Here is a 16,005-nt window from a genome sequence, read left to right on the forward strand (position 1 = left end):
CCAGAGCTCACAGAAACAAACAAAAGGTTTCGAGTGTCTGTTCCTGGTCTCCGATGGATAGAAGCAGGTGAGCTGGCTTTCCTCGTCACTAGGAGGGTATCTTCTTCCACAGTCCAGGTCGATCTCTCCGGGGGAGCCAGGCTGCAGGGCGTGTTGCTATCATTCCAGGCTGTTCTGTTCAGTATCTGACGCTACGTTTGGGTGGTGTACTTGGCTTCCTTCATGCAGGTAAACAAGGGAACAGAACTGACAGGTACAGATCCGTGTACTCGGGTTACAGGTTTACACACAAAAGAAGGTTATATGCCATGCAGCAGGTGGAGCAACCCGTGAACGGAGCAGCCCAACCATCATTTACCCTTGTAATTGTATATTTCTGCCTGTCTTTAGTCACTTCTTTCCATTTCTTCAAATCTTGTTGTTTTGTTTCATTCTGGCTTCATCTGTCCTGCCCTTCTCACTGGGTGTGGTGTCATTGCTTCAGTCCATCTCCTCTCCTGGTCTGTTTGTGATGTCATCATTTTAGAGTTCACAGTCTTCTTGTAGTACTCGTTGTTTTACTTGTTTCATTTGATTGATTTATTGTTTTGATCTACTGATAGAATCACATTGATCAGTCTCCATAGCTACACACACACACACACACACACTGATAAGGTCGTTGTGGAATTGATCAAATCAACCCGTCGAGTGCCAGCAGAGGAACACACACTCGACCCTGCAGCTGAGGTCTGGCAGCAGCTCTGATGTCAGCATGATGGGGATCACGTGATCTCAGGGATTTTGAGCCTGGCGTGATTGCTGATGTCAGTTGGCGAGTTTCTCCTTGCTGATCTCCTGAGAGTTTCAGTCTCTGCAGTTTGTAAATCTGTGGTTCCATTCGGTTCAAAGGTCATCCAGACATTTTGAGTTGGGTTTCTGCCAGCAGAAGAAGATGAATTTGTTTAAAACAAAAACAAAACTTTATTCCCATGAAGCTGCAGGCCGCCTTGAACGGTGGACGCTGGTGTTTCTGCTCACAATGCCAGCTGTGAGACAACAGGTCACATTTTAGTGTTGTCTTCATTTTTTAATGCTGGCATGTGATTTATTCTTTATGACATTTGAAAATTAATGTGTCAAAATATTACAGAAGCAAACTTAAGAGGCAACGTGAATCTAAAATGGCATTAAAACCCAAAGTTTATGCATGAAACAACGATACATTCAGACGTGCACGCCCGTCCCTCCTGACTCAAAGACACACAAGAATTCAAGGTAGATGTCGGAGTAGAAAAAAGGCTTAATTCCTCACTTTGCCTTGGTAAACGTACAATGCAAACCAAAATACAAACCTAGCTAAACACTCCAGCAAAGGCCTTCGAAGTGTTTCTGAGAGGTCATAAAGTTCTCGGCAGTTGTCCGGTTTCCGGGGTTTGGAGGAGCCCTGAACGCCTCGGTGCGCAGATGTGCAGGCGTGGTGAAGTTGGTAAAGTTCGACAGCGGAGGCTCCTCGTCCGTCTGAGAGCGCTGGGGTTCGTGTCTGGATGGGAAGGACTCCTCCTCGCCTCCGGCAGGTGAAGCGATCAGTTGGAGTTCATGATCGGGTTTTTAATCGATACGGAGACGTTTGTGATCAACGGCGTGACGTAGACCAGGTAGCGCCGATGATGGTGACGATGAGAGCAGCCTCCTGGTTTGGACGTGCTTGTTGCCTGGCTAGTAGTGTTCGACAGTACCTGAGTAGAAATACTTCATTACTGTACTCAACAATGTAACGGACGTGTACTTTACTCAGGTTCCAGCGCCGTCTCGCTTTACTTGTGTTCTCCTCATTTTTGTCGACGTTGCAAAGCGCGTTTACACGTCAGGTGAACCGGTTTCTGATCCAGGAGAGGAGGTTGTCCGTCATTCCCACCCCTCGATCGTTGTTGAACGGTGTTTCTGACTCACATTGCAGCCGTGACGCTCCTGCTTTGACTCTCATTTCCGACGAAAACGCCATGTAATTGATATCATTGGTGTTTCTCAAGTCAAAGACCTTCTCCTCAGGCTGTGAGATATGACGTCACAAGATTTATTCAAAATAGTGTTGGGGTACACAGTTATGCAAAAAAGTGCTTTCCTGTTTAAATCCCAGTTTATGGGATGTTGGAGTTTCTGAAGCAGCTGGGGAGGCCTGAAGCAGCTGTGGAGGCCTGAAGCAGCTGTGGAGGCCTGAAGCAGCTGTGGAGGCCTAAAGCAGCTGTGGAGGCCTAAAGCAGCTGGGGAGGCCTGAAGCAGCTGTGGAGGCCTAAAGCAGCTGTGGAGGCCTAAAGCAGCTGGAGAGGCCTGAAGCAGCTGTGGAGGCCTAAAGCAGCTGGAGAGGCCTGAAGCAGCTGTGGAGGCCTGAAGCAGCTGGAGAGGCCTGAAGCAGCTGTGGAGGCCTGAAGCAGCTGGAGAGGCCTAAAGCAGCTGTGGAGGCCTGAAGCAGCTGTGGAGGCCTAAAGCAGCTGTGGAGGCCTAAAGCAGCTGGAGAGGCCTGAAGCAGCTGTGGAGGCCTGAAGCAGCTGGAGAGGCCTAAAGCAGCTGGAGAGGCCTGAAGCAGCTGTGGAGGCCTAAAGCAGCTGTGGAGGCCTAAAGCAGCTGGAGAGGCCTGAAGCAGCTGTGGAGGCCTGAAGCAGCTGGAGAGGCCTGAAGCAGCTGTGGAGGCCTGAAGCAGCTGGAGAGGCCTGAAGCAGCTGCCTCTCCTCAGCAGGATGCTGCTGCACCTCAGCAGTCTCACTCCATGACTCGGGCTGAGATGTTTAAGAACAAACCTCATAACTGGACACGCGTGACACAAAAACCTGGGTTCTGTTGGAACCATCGGTAACTGGAGCAACAATCAGGGTTCTGGTGTGAACGGGGGTGTGGTCCTCGTTGCAGGTGAGCACACAACCTGCCAACAACACGTCACAGCACCAAAAACCATTGCGATTCTTTTGTTGTGTTGATTTCTGCGTGGTAAAGTCGGTGACAGCTTCTGTAAGAACGAGCGGCTGCTGAACTACGGCTTAACTAAACCCTCTCGCACCATGAATGGGCGTGTCTCTGGATGTCGCCGTGTCCGCGGCGTGCCCTCCCGCCTCTCCCTCGATGGAGTAGATGATAGACGGAGTGAAGCGGGCGTTTGATACGAGGTGATGTCCCATCTGAGGACGTAGAGGACTGAGGCGTGTGCTGCCAGCTTCTTCAAATACAGTCGTTTGCCTTTTCCTGCCAAACGATGCCTTTAGGAAGCACGTCGGTTCCTGGGAAATGTGGACATGCGCGTGGACATCTTGCTGTTGTGTCACCTGATGCTCTCATGAAAATCCCAACTGGATCGTCCAGACAGGAAACGCAGGGCTTGTGTTCTTTGGCTGAGGCATTGATGGTTTGTGGGCGTTGGTACGAGAGCTTAAGATGTTAGCGTCCTTCTCTGTGAGCAGCAGGATACGACGCGCCTGTGAATGGACGACGGCAGCAGCGTGCGCAGGTTTCATGAAGCCTGAGCACGAGCACACGGATGTGCATGTGAACAGCTGCTACCTGCGCGTGCGAGCATGAGTAGCGGGAGCTTGAGAATGACTTCCCTCACGTCCAGGCAACAGTAAAGAGGCGTTCATGTAGAAACCAACCAGACAAACTCTGCTTGTGTGTCGCTCCAGCAGACAGGATGGAGTCGTGCAGGATGAAGCCAGAAGTCAAGAAGAAACCGAAGCCGGTGAGGAAGCTTCCCCTGAACACACGAGTCTTCAACACTGATTCTGTCCAGTACATTGTACACAAACACTTCACAGTATACGTAGTAAAAGTACACACTCATTTCTCATTTTTTTTGTTCGCAGCCCAAACCACCTCCAAAGCCTGCTGACGTACGTTCAAGGACTCAAACCTTTCAGTTCATCAGTGTTGCTCAAGCAGAAATGGCCGAACGCTTCTATTTGTTCTATTTTTATTTACAGAGTCAGAGAAGTTACCCAGAGAAACCAGAGAACCCAACTCCTGCGGTGCCTCAGCGACCTCCAGATGCCGTGAGTCTCGATGTCTTTGAACGCTTTTTCACTGAACAGTAAAGTTGCTCCTCAGACACGTGGGTTCTTCGGACGACATCGGAGAACTCGCCAACAGCCAGCGGGGCTCATCAGTACCATCACGGAACTGGTTTCTCCTAAAAGAACCCACGCATAGAAAAGTTCCATCCATCCATCCATTTATCATCCATTCATTCATCCATCCATCCATTTATCATCCATTCATTCATCCATCCATGCATCATCCATCCATCATCCATTCATTCATCCATCCATCATCCATTCATCCATCCATCATCCATTCATTCATCCATCCATCCATGCATCATCCATCCATCATCCATTCATCCATCCATCATCCATTCATCCATCCATCATCCATGCATCATCCATCCATCATCCATTCATTCATCCATCATCCATTCATTCATCCATCCATCCATCCATTCATCCATCCATTCATCCATCCATCATCCATTCATTCATCCATCCATCCATCCATTCATCCATCCATCATCCATCCATTCATCCATCATCCATTCATTCATTCATCCATCCATCCATGCATCATCCATCCATCATCCATTCATTCATCCATCATCCATTCATTCATCCATCCATCCATGCATTCATCCATCCATCATCCATTCATCCATCCATCATCCATTCATTCATCCATCCATCCATTCATCCATCCATCCATCATCCATCCATTCATCCATCATCCATTCATTCATCCATTCATTCATCCATCCATCCATGCATCGTCCATCCATCATCCATTCATTCATCCATCATCCATTCATTCATGCATCATCCATCCATCCATCCATCATCCATTCATTCATCCATCCATCCATCCATCCATCATCCATTCATTCATCCATCATCCATTCATTCATCCATCATCCATTCATCCATTCATTCATCCATCCATCCATCCATTCATCCATCCATCATCCATCCATTCATCCATTCATCCATCATCCATTCATTCATCCATCCATCCATGCATCATCCATCCATCATCCATTCATCCATCCATCATCTATTCATTCATCCATCATCCATTCATTCATCCACCCATCCATGCATCATCCATCCATCATCCATTCATTCATCCATCATCCATTCATTCATGCATCATCCATCCATCATCCATTCATTCATCCATCCACCCATCCATGCATCATCCATCCATCATCCATTCATTCATCCATCATCCATTCATTCATGCATCATCCATCCATCCATCATCCATCCATCCATCCATCATCCATCCATTCATCCATCATCCATTCATTCATCCATCATCCATTCATCCATTCATTCATCCATCCATCATCCATCATCCATTCATCCATCCATCATCCATTCATTCATCCATCCATCCATCCATTCATCCATCATCCATTCATTCATCCATCCATCCATGCATCATCCATCCATCATCCATTCATTCATCCATCCATTCATCCATCCATCATCCATCCATTCATCCATCCATCATCCATTCATTCATCCATCCATCCATGCATCATCCATCCATCATCCATTCATTCATCCATCCATCCACCCATCCATGCATCATCCATTCATTCATCCATCCATCCATGCATCCATCCATCCACCCATCCATGCATCATCCATTCATCCATCCATGCATCATTCATCCACCCATCCATCCATCATCCATTCATTCATCCATCCATCCATCATCCATTCATCCATCCATCCAAGGTAAAGGTCCTGTTTGTATTTGCTGAGTTTCTCCACAACACATCTACGTTCTGTGTTTCTTCCCCCGCTGCTCAGACTGCTCTGCTTTGGTCCAAATACATTCCACGCAACAGCTTTACTACACACACACACACACACACACACACACACTCCAAATCAAAAACAAATAAGTAAATCAGGCCTCCTGTCGTCAAGCGGGCCTGATTTGGTCCGTTAGCTTCAGCAGCTGCTAGCAGCCGAGACCTACATCAGTCTAGAATGTTCAAAGATGTCAGCAGCCCAAGGAGGACTGAGCTGGCAAATGTGTGACACCTCAGACCAGAACCTCTGGGAAGTCTCCCTCTGCCACTGTCAGCGACCACAAACCAGAGGGAGATCCCGGGCCGCTACCGATGCTAACACACCAGGCTTTAAGAATCACAAGAGTTTTTTCCTTTGGCTGCATGTAGCATCGGTGAACTGGCCAAGGTGATGTAACGACATGTTATCAGATGCAGTTCTGGTTCTGGTTCCACTCCAAAACTTAATGGAAATGCATATCCACGTCTGTTTGAGGCGATCACTTTAACCCCAAGGTCTTATCTGGCCCGAGTGGGGTCCAGAGCCGCCCCGGCGTTTCTTGGGTTGTTCTTTGGCCCATTTTCCGCCCCTCCCCCATCACGCCCCAGGAGCATCAGACAGGTCGTTCTCGTGTCGTCCTGCTGACAAACGAACAGAATATCAGGAAAATGCAGTTGAACTGCTGCTCCTTGTTTTGGGACCTCTTCAAGTTCACCTTTGGTCTGAGTAAACCGACCTTTGTCCCATTGAGATCGGCATATTTCACCGGGGACCTTCAGTTTTCCAGCACCCCTGATGGAACATGACCTCTGTTTCTGTCTGACAGGAATTTTTAAACGTATTGTCTTTTTTTTTCTATTTTTTTCAGCCCAATAGAAACATAATACAGAGAGAGACGAAGGAGGAACCGATGCAAACTCCTGCAGTTCCAGTCAGAGCCACAGAAAAGGTACACACCAGGAAGGTTCTGGTGGCTGCTGTTGCAGGATGTGCTGCTGATGGAGAACTGTTGGGTGGAGGTTCATTGAAGGAGGGAGGTGCTGGACCTGCTCTACTTGGACAGAGTCAGGACAGAACTTTGGTTGGGGTTTGGTGCCACACTAATGAACCTGACCAGACTTGACAACAGCGTGTAGTCAACCAACTACCCAGCAACGCCACTCTGCTTCCACCCAGAAAATAGTTCTCAGTTTAAAGTCCAACTCACATCTATTTCAGAAACTCATCGAGCTATTCAAGGTGTCATGTTACTTTCCTGTTCTAAACTTCTTTGTCAATGTGTGTGTGTGTGTGTGTGTGTGTGTGTGTGTGTGCGTAGGAAATGAACAGACTTCCCAAATACAGCCATCAGAAGAAAGCACAAGCTGAGGAAATGAAGGTACCCACTCAGGAGGGAACTCTGCGTTCCTCTGTCAGTAACTCTCTCACTTGTTGAGTCAGCAACCTTCCTCTCCTTCATCAGAGCTCCAGAGGAACGGACCAATCACGAGGTGCCAAAGCGGAAGTGGACCTCACGCAGGTACGTTAGCTAGGCCTCTGTTGACTCTCGTGTAAAATCTCATGTCGAAAGCGTGTCTTCCGTGTCTTTTGCTTCCGTGTGCTTTGTTGCAGTCTGATCAGTTGCCTCTGGCTGGAATGTTCCGAGGGAGCCAGAGGGAGAGCGCGCCCACGTTGACTGTAAGCAGCTCTGCACCCTAAGACACCGTCGAGGTGTACTTGCACACTCACGAGTCTTTGGAGGGTTATTTTTCCACTGTTGTGCTTAATTTTCTGGTGATTATTATTTTCTGGTGAACGTTATTCACACTCAATGTAGGATGGCACTGGCGCTGGGCAGTGCAGCGATACATTGACTCCTAAAACAGAAATATAGAGAATTAAGTTCTCTGTGCTCTCAATCAGTCGACCTGTCCTGCTCATCTGGGAGCGTTCTTTCGTCTGATTTTCTCCAAACTTGATGGATGTGGTTATCAGGAGGCACCCAGGGCCACACTGGAGCTCACCGCCAAAAACAAACCAGCAGAAGAAAACCTTCATTGATGTTGGTTGTGATTTTAGTCTCAAGTTCAGTGAGATGATTAAAGCTGTCGAATGGAGGGGAACACACACAGCTTCACAGCGCGACGTTTCACCAGTCAGGGTTTAGTGGCTGTCGTGAGGTTCAGTTTGTTATGACGTTAACGCAAACGACCATCGCTGACACGCCCTGAGCATCATGTGACATTCCGATCCTGATCAGCTGATCACACGCAGCCTGGCCATCGACGGGAGCTCAAGCTGACAGCCTCCTTTCCATTTCAGCTGAGTGTGTTCAGAGAAACTCTCCCTCTCAGGATAAAAACCAGAGGTCAGATGTGAGGTTGTCTTCTCGTGGGTGCAGGAAGCTTCGTGTCAGTGGACAGAAACATTTGGAATTTGCATCTTTTCTTTCCGTCCGCTTCCTCCCACAGTCCCTAAACTTGGAAGCTGAGTGAACCTGAGCTGCAACGATTATTGGATTTATTGATAAGTAGAATGACAGAAAATCTAGAACCAATGACCAGCTGTCAGGAAAATTGAGTCCCTGCTTGTCAAATTTAGTTTTGGAATCTCAACTGGACAAAAGAGCATGTGAACTTTGGGAAGCTTCGGGAAGTGGGGATTTTCTTGATTCCTTATGTTTTTTTGAAAAAGAAATAGCAATGATTTCTGAGGAAACAGGATCAGGAAGAGACAGACTGAAGGGAATTCTGGGTTAGTTACAGCTCTGTGGAGACGGCCGCTGCGGGTTGAGATAAGGTTGGCGGCTGCTCCGGCTCGACGGGTTTCCGTGGACACAGAGGCGAGTGAGGGTGTGTACACACACGAGACAAAAGTGTATTCACACATCCAGTTGATGGGTGGAAGCTCACATTCTTGTCAGAGGGATGTTGTTCAGAGACTAAACACCACCAGTCAAGGGGAGTCACACCCTCAGTCCGTCAGTCACATTCATATCAGAAGAAGAAGAAAATGTGTCGACGCAGAGGCACCAGCAGGTGGCGCTCTGCCTGTCTTCCTCTGGTGTCTTCTTGTTTCAGGTTTACGACTGTGAAGAGGACGAAAAACATCAGGATACTCAAGCCAGACAAGCTCCCTCCAGCAAACCGGTACGTGTGTGTGTGTGTGTGTGTGTGTGTGTGTGTGTGTGTGTGTGTGTGTGTTCTGCTGTTGATCTTATCAGCCTGTTTGTGACATGTGACTGTGGTCGCCAGGGCGTTCTGAAGGGAGTAATGAAAGGGTTACAGCTCAAGTCGTCACCAAAGGTATGAAGCCCAGTTGGGTGTGGTGCTGCTCTAACCCTAACCCATAAACCCTAACCCATAAACCCTAACCCATAAACCCTAACCCATAAACCCTAACCCATAAACCCTAACCCATAAACCCTAACCCTTAAGAAAAGAAATATAGAAACTCAAGAAAGAGCATATAAGAAGTTAAATTAAACTCAGAAGAAATAATATAAAGGGGGCTTAACAAGAAGTAACTCAAATAAGAGACTAACAAAAACAAAACAAGTATAAGGAAAAGAACAAACGAATTTGAAATCAAGAGGATAGGAAGGGAGGGAGAAAATTAAGAACAAAAGGGAGAGTATAAAAGTGGTACGCACAAGAGGGAAAAGGGAAAGGAAAGGGACAGCACAGAAGGGATGGAAGTGTGTGAAGCACAGTTATGCACCGCACTTACCTGAAGCTGGCTCCGCCTGAAGAAGGCCTAAATCGGCCGAAACGTTGCGGCAATAGCCAGGCTACTACAGGCCCAATGGCCTAATTTTTGGACCCCCCCACCACTTTGAGTGGTGGGACATAACCCCCCAGGACGGACCGTGCACTACCCACTTCCACCTAGGTGGGAGTGGGCTAACTCCTAACCCTAACCTCTGTGTATCTGAATTATCCCCAACCCAGTTTTGTAACCCTAACTAATGCCCACTGTTCCCATCCCACATTCTAATTTCCTGTGCTGCTACTCTAAACCCCAACAGTGGAGAAACCCTCCCAAGCAGGTAGGGTGACAGAAACAGGAGAGGACAGAACAAGTAAAGAAGACACAAGTTGGAGCAAAGGAAAGGAGTGTAAGAAGGAAGAAAGCAGAGAAGAAGATAGATGGAAAGGATAGAGGGAATAAAGGGAAATTAGAAGGAAACAATTAAACTAAATTAGTAAACTCAAATAAGAGAAATAATAAAACCAAATAAGTAAAATAAAATAAAATCCTCCCAAATAGGTAGAGGTTACTAAATTCAGAAATAAATAAAGTCAAATAGGAGAAACATAGAGAACTGGAAACTAAATTTGTAAAAGGGAAAGAGGTTAAGAGCAGAAAAGGGAAAGTAAGAGGGACAGTCAAAGGGAGAGGAGTGTGAGAGAAGCCAAGTGGAGCACCGCACTAACCTCAACACACTTGCCTGATGAAGGCCCAGTACGGCCGAAACTTCGCAGCAAAGGCCAGTCATTATAGACCAGCAAGGTCCAATTTTTTGAACCCCCACCACCTACGGGTGGTAGGAGCCAGCCCCCAGGAAGGACCGTGCATCTCCCCTACCCACTTAGGTGGGACAGGGCTTCAGCCCTAAACACCTAACCTAACCTAACCCTCTGTACGTGTGACCTTTCACCTGGAAACACTTGGCTCAGTTTGGGTTCATCCCTGAACACCGACCTCAGTCAAAGTGTTTCCAGTATTTGGTGGCGGTGGCGGTGGCGGTGGCGGTGGCGGTGGCGGTGTTACTGCATCACCAGTGTCTGGATTTTCTGTCTTGTGGCTTTTTGCATGTCTAAAAGTTGCAATAAAGAATTTTAAAAATGGAAAGAGGCTCTGAGGTCCTTGATGAACTGTCTCATAGGTGTGAAGTGAGCGGAGGCGATGGTCCCGTTCTCCTCCTGCTGTCATTCATCCTTCTTTACTTTCCTGGCAGCAGTGATGCTCTTGACTGGGAAAGTAGACTTTTTGTGCTCTGACTCCTGCTTCCATGAACTTGTGGCGTGTCGTTTATAGGCTGTTCCATCTTTAGCTCCATTCTTAGTGAAACCAGGAGAACAGCCTCAGAGACGCCGCAGTTACAGGCCTTGTTCCTCAGTCTGGTTTCTCCTCAGCTGCTCGTGCCACAGCCGATCTCAGGGTTCTTTTCTTTGCTGAAGTCCAATCAAACCCCCAAATTTTACTGTCTAAAAAACCCCAAACTTCTGGGGGAAACTCTCCACTTTGATTGGCTCGTCAACTGATGCTGACCTGACCAAACTAGCCGGAGATGTCAAAGGTGTGAAGTCAACCAAAATGAAGAGCGGCCATGTTGGGCAGCTACTTCCTGTTTCACCACTGGTTCTCTCAGACCATCGTTTATTTGATTTAAATGTTAGCTTCCTCTGCATGGAGGATACAATCACACGGTACTGAAGACTCCTGACTCTTCTCTAAGACCAGCAGAGAACCGAGTCCAGATCCCAGCAAGGACCCGTCAGAAAAGGAGCAGCTGACGGAGAAGAACAAGCCGGAAAAGAAGACGGAACCTAAACAGGTCAGAAACCGACATTTGTATCATTGCCACTGCTGATGGCGATGATAACCACACTGGCGTTTATCATTGCACCCCTTAAAATCATCCCAAAACAGAATGAATGTTTCCAACCCTGACCAAGTCATGGAACTTCAGTACCTAAACACTAACACATAAAAACAAGACGCGCTCGGATGGGAAAGAACACAATATCAATATTTCTGCAGGACTTGGGAGGCCTGTTTGCTGGGATGTTCAAGAAAACCTCCAAAGAGAGACCCTCTCCTGCTCACACGGTAACACCGGCCTCTGCTCTGCTGTTTTGGGTGGTGGGGTTTTTTTGACTAGAGAATTTCCTGTTTCCTGCCTCTCACTCGCCGTTTTTCATCTTCAGGTCAGTAAAGTGGGAAGTGACTCTGATGATTCAGAAGAAGAGAAAACCTCAGAACAGTCCCATGTAGGCATCAAGACCCAAGCACCTCTGTAGCAAAGCAAACTCTGATCAAATGAGGACTTTGATTTTTATGTCATACAAATTTTGTAGGAAAAAGGCGGATTCTTCTCTGGCATCCTGAAAAAATCCAACAAACCAGCAGAAGAACCAGCAGCTCAGGTGAGGTGCTGGAGCTGTGGGATGTGCTTTTATCCTCCATGTTGCCTTCTCCTGGCAAGTTTGTCTCTTTTTTCTGGAATCTCCTGAATGTTTGTGGTATTCCAGGAGAACCTGAGCGCTGACGCCGAGCTGCCAGCTGGCAGTGACGGTGCGTCTGAAAACAAGGTGAGCAGCTGTGTGCTGTCTGCTGTGGGAGCAGCAGCATAAACACATCTCGACATACACACAGGCTTGGAGGCGGCCTGACACTGACCTGGACTTGACCCAGGCACTTCCACATAACTGGGCTTTTCCTCTGTTCTTGCATGTTTTCCAGGAAAAAGGAAGAATTTTCAACGCGATGTTCAAGAGGAAACCAGCAGAAGCTGCTCAGACGGAGGAGGTGATGCAGTTGGACCAACGCGGTTCATGGCTTTGTTATTGAATCCGGTAGCTCGGTGATGACAGTGAACCTTGCGTGTTTCAGGACCAGCGGCCTGAGCGCGACGACCTGTCAGACAGTATCGATGATCTGTCTGAAAACTCAAAGGTGACCTCGGAGGTGAGCGGACTGAGAATGCAGCTTTCTAATCATCAGGATTATGCAACGGCCATTAACAGCGCAGGGGAATGTGTCTGATGTCACCAGGAAAAGGGCGGATTTTTCAGCGTGATTCTCCGGAAGTCTCCCAAGATTCCTGCAGAGACGACACCTGCGCAGGTGAAGTGTGAGCATCTCTTTCATCTCACCTAGTGGATGCAGTAGCCGCTGCTGGGTCACTGATCCCAGCTGAGAGGACGGACGGCTGAATGTCAGATTAGTTCTCTGTTCTCTACTGAACTTGTCTGAACTGGTGAGATCGCAGCAGCTTCGTCCAGGACGTTGGTCGAACGTGACAACGTTTGGGAGGAAATCAGGGAGTTTCATACGTTTGGCATGATGCAGGCCATTGTTTGAGCTCTGCTCAGCAAGAGGGTGCAACATTCTTCACGTTCTGATCTCAGTCTCATCAAAAACATGGATGCTGTGGATGCGGCTGTGCCTGACCGGGTCGTTCTTCTCTGCAGGCTGAGGCGTCAGCCAGCGATGAGAGTCCGTCTGAGAACCACAGCACCAAGGTTGGAGATGCTCGTATTTCAGGTTTCCATTTTAACAAACTGTTGTTCAAACTGTAGCAGCTTTGATGCAGTTTGAGTGAAAACCAACAGATGCTGCTGCCCTGAGTGTGCGAGCGAAGGTGGCGCTTGGCCAGCTTACACCTGTAACCTCAGGTGTAGAATGAGCCGTAACTCATCTTGGATAATGAGACATTTGAGACTATGAGCCTTAACTCCTTTCAGATATTGTAGTTCTGTTGTGTCTTTGTTGCAATGTGCATTTATTTTCCTTCTTTTTCTCCAGTGAAGCCAAATATGGAAGCAGAAAACAAGGCCAGGTTCTATAAAGTAGACTGATCAACGTGTTTGACTTGCAGGAGAGAGGAGGGATGTTCAGTGGGATGTTCAAGAAGTCTCCCAAACTGTCAGAAGCGCCTCGGCTGGAGGAGGTGAGACTGGTGTTTCCTCTGATGTCATGTGGGCTCCAGTGATGCGCCAGTTTCGTCTAAACAGGGCGGTTCTAGGGACTCAACCACTCGTGTTTCCTCCAAATGTTCTGAAGACAGAAGTGGAAACAGTCTTAAATCCCGCATCACTAAACAAGTGTCTTCCCTGTCATTTATGCCATGGCGGTGATTCGTCGAGTGAGGAGAGGATCGAACAGCTGTCCAGCTCGTCAGCAGCTTGTTGTTATTTCCTGCTCAAACCTGTATGTCGTGTCAGAGCCACGGGCGTTCGTGTTCACACAGGTTCAGTCACATTCTTCTCGTCTTTAGGGTGCAGAAGCGTTAAAGAGCGAGCTCTCAGCCAGCACCGACAGCCTGGTAGAGAACAAGGTGAGTCTTCACCACGGACCTGGCGGTAACCTCCCTCACCCACGCCGAGACTCCATGAGTCACCGTGACTCCCATCAGCCTCTGGTGCAACATGCAGACATTAAAGTCGTGGAGGGATGAATGAGGACCTGAAAAGTGAAGCTCATAAAGCTGCTTTCTTTCGCATGGCCAGCAGGGGGCGACTCCACTGAAAGAGGAGGTCTGAGTGCTGACAAGTCACTCGTACTTCTCTGGTCATGTCTGACCTCAGTACACGTTTGTGGTCTAAACTCTCCTGGAGTTCTGCCGTCCCATCCCCAGTAAAAGTTGTTCTAAATGTGTTGCATTTGTGTCCTGTAGGAGAAAGGGGGGTTGTTTAGTGGACTCCTGAAGAAGACCCCCAAAACTACTGAAGAGGTAAAACTCTCCAAACACAAGTTTAGATTTTGGATTCTTTAATTCAGCAAGAAAAACATCAGACTCAAAAAAATCCTCATAATGTATCAGTTTAATCTTCTTGGGATTTTGTCAGAACTGCCCTTCACTCATAATATTTATGAGTCATTGAGACAAAGACCGCTCAGGACATCTACGAGAGTATGAATCTCCAGGTTCAAAATATGTTCTTGAAACTAGAACAGCCACAGTTTTTGAAGGAACGCTCATTTGGTTTCAGGAGAATCTGTCAGAACAGAAGGAGCTGTCAGTCAGCAGTGACAGTCTGTCTGAGGCTGCCAGGAAGAAAGTGAGTGGGCAGGGAGTCACTCTTTGGTGCTTTGGGTTTACTGAAGCTTAACCAGTCTTTTTATTGTGTGGAGGAGGGACATCATAACCAGGGTGTGTGTGTGTGTGTGTGTGTGTGTGTGTGTCTTTTCCAGGAGAAAGGAGGTGCGTTTGGTTTGATGTTTAAGAAGTTGCCCAAACCTGCTGAAGGTCCAAACACAGAGGAGGTGAGAAGTGTTCGCTTTTCTTCAGTTGCAATCAGTTTTTTGAAGGATGGATGCCAAACTTCAACTTTGAATTACTTGAGGTGAATAAATATCACGCAATACTTCGGAGTAACCAGGAGGCTCCAGCAAATTACAGCCTGAGGGGGACGTCCATCACGCCCAACGGGTTGTCGTGATTATTTTGATCTTTTGTCAGGACAAACAGCCACAAGACGGCGAGCTCCCAGCCAGCAGTGAGGGAGCGCCGGAGGAGAAGGTGAGTGATGCTGACGGCTGTAATGAGGACGCCTGAGCTTGCAGAGGTGACAGCAGGCTGATGGGAAATGATGCGTTTCAGGAAAAAGGGGGAATGTTCAGTGGGATCTTTAAGAAAGCTCCCGGACCTGCAGGAGCTGCTCAACCAGAGGAGGTAACGACACGGATCGCCTCGCCTCAACATCTCTGCTTCATCTCCCTTCAAGGAACACAACTTACTTTTGACAGCGCGATGCTAAAACTTCCCATCCATTACCATTCATTGTGCTAAGCTACGTAGCTGTCAGCTGGTGTCTGTGCGCTCCCTCAGGCAGCACAGCCTAACTCCTTGCGTGGCTCTGGAGGCGCTGGCCTTTAACTTGCATGTTGTAATGCGTGTACTTTTCGAATGCTTCCACACCTAAAAGTACCATCGTGTGTTGCAGGAGGAGTCCTCTGATAAAGAACTGTCAGCCAGCAATGAAAATGTATCTGAGAACAAAACGGTCAGTGAGAATTTTTGAAATCTACTTTGTCGTAATCTCAGCTCTTCTTTCTCTTATTTGGTATTTTTTGTTTATTTGCATCAGGAGAAAGGAGGGCTGTTCAGTGGACTCCTCAAAAAGACCCCCAAAGCATCATGGGAAAGGTCAGAGTCGCCGGTGAGTCGACGGTCCAGGATGTGCAGAGTTTTCTAGCTTTCGTGTGATTTTGTTTATTTCAAGCAGCATAAATGTCTCTGTTTCAGGAAAGAGAAACTCAGAAAGAGCTGTCGGCAAGCAGCGACGATCTGTCTGAGAGCAGCGCCCCCAAGGTGATTATACTGCAAATAACATGTATGAATCACGCTCGCCTTCATGGGAGATGCTCATCAGCGTCAAATCATTTTAGGACAAAAGTATTTTCAGCAACATGTTCAAGAAGCCCCAGAAACCAGCAGAGGGCGCTGCGGCCCACAAGGTACGGAGGCTGACTTCCTTCA

The 16,005-nt window shown here is 47.8% G+C and overlaps 1 protein-coding gene across 7 annotated transcripts in view; it reads left to right on the top strand.

Moving 5' to 3' along the window:
* LOC147262168 (uncharacterized) overlaps window positions 1-16,005 on the top strand; it is a 23,946-nt gene continuing 7,941 nt past the window's right edge. Inside the window, exons 1-30 of one of the 7 annotated variants that reach the window (XM_086204608.1) lie at window positions 1-67; window positions 3,651-3,706; window positions 3,831-3,857; window positions 3,948-4,016; window positions 6,685-6,765; window positions 7,135-7,194; window positions 7,279-7,335; window positions 7,428-7,493; window positions 8,876-8,944; window positions 9,050-9,100; window positions 11,257-11,355; window positions 11,562-11,630; window positions 11,729-11,791; window positions 11,879-11,947; window positions 12,053-12,112; window positions 12,264-12,329; window positions 12,414-12,488; window positions 12,576-12,647; window positions 12,995-13,045; window positions 13,402-13,473; window positions 13,801-13,860; window positions 14,200-14,256; window positions 14,516-14,584; window positions 14,718-14,789; window positions 14,986-15,045; window positions 15,127-15,198; window positions 15,470-15,529; window positions 15,614-15,685; window positions 15,772-15,837; window positions 15,915-15,983. In XM_086204608.1, coding sequence (XP_086060734.1) covers window positions 3,659-3,706; window positions 3,831-3,857; window positions 3,948-4,016; window positions 6,685-6,765; window positions 7,135-7,194; window positions 7,279-7,335; window positions 7,428-7,493; window positions 8,876-8,944; window positions 9,050-9,100; window positions 11,257-11,355; window positions 11,562-11,630; window positions 11,729-11,791; window positions 11,879-11,947; window positions 12,053-12,112; window positions 12,264-12,329; window positions 12,414-12,488; window positions 12,576-12,647; window positions 12,995-13,045; window positions 13,402-13,473; window positions 13,801-13,860; window positions 14,200-14,256; window positions 14,516-14,584; window positions 14,718-14,789; window positions 14,986-15,045; window positions 15,127-15,198; window positions 15,470-15,529; window positions 15,614-15,685; window positions 15,772-15,837; window positions 15,915-15,983 — 1,881 coding nt within the window. In that variant the 5' untranslated portion in view covers window positions 1-67; window positions 3,651-3,658. Of the gene's footprint in view, window positions 68-90; window positions 229-895; window positions 1,557-3,650; window positions 3,707-3,830; window positions 3,858-3,947; window positions 4,017-6,684; window positions 6,766-7,134; window positions 7,195-7,278; window positions 7,336-7,427; window positions 7,494-8,875; window positions 8,945-9,049; window positions 9,101-11,256; window positions 11,356-11,561; window positions 11,631-11,728; window positions 11,792-11,878; window positions 11,948-12,052; window positions 12,113-12,263; window positions 12,330-12,413; window positions 12,489-12,575; window positions 12,648-12,994; window positions 13,046-13,401; window positions 13,474-13,800; window positions 13,861-14,199; window positions 14,257-14,515; window positions 14,585-14,717; window positions 14,790-14,985; window positions 15,046-15,126; window positions 15,199-15,469; window positions 15,530-15,613; window positions 15,686-15,771; window positions 15,838-15,914; window positions 15,984-16,005 lie in introns of those variants that run through there. The other 6 variants (XM_086204612.1, XM_086204611.1, XM_086204613.1 and 3 more) reach the window with 6 other exon arrangements.

Source organism: Aulostomus chinensis, chromosome 5 (assembly GCF_037954235.1).
Source record: "Aulostomus chinensis isolate RoL2024-O1b breed Wild chromosome 5, RoL_Achi_v1.0, whole genome shotgun sequence".
In the NCBI taxonomy this organism is placed as follows: domain Eukaryota; kingdom Metazoa; phylum Chordata; class Actinopteri; order Syngnathiformes; family Aulostomidae; genus Aulostomus; species Aulostomus chinensis.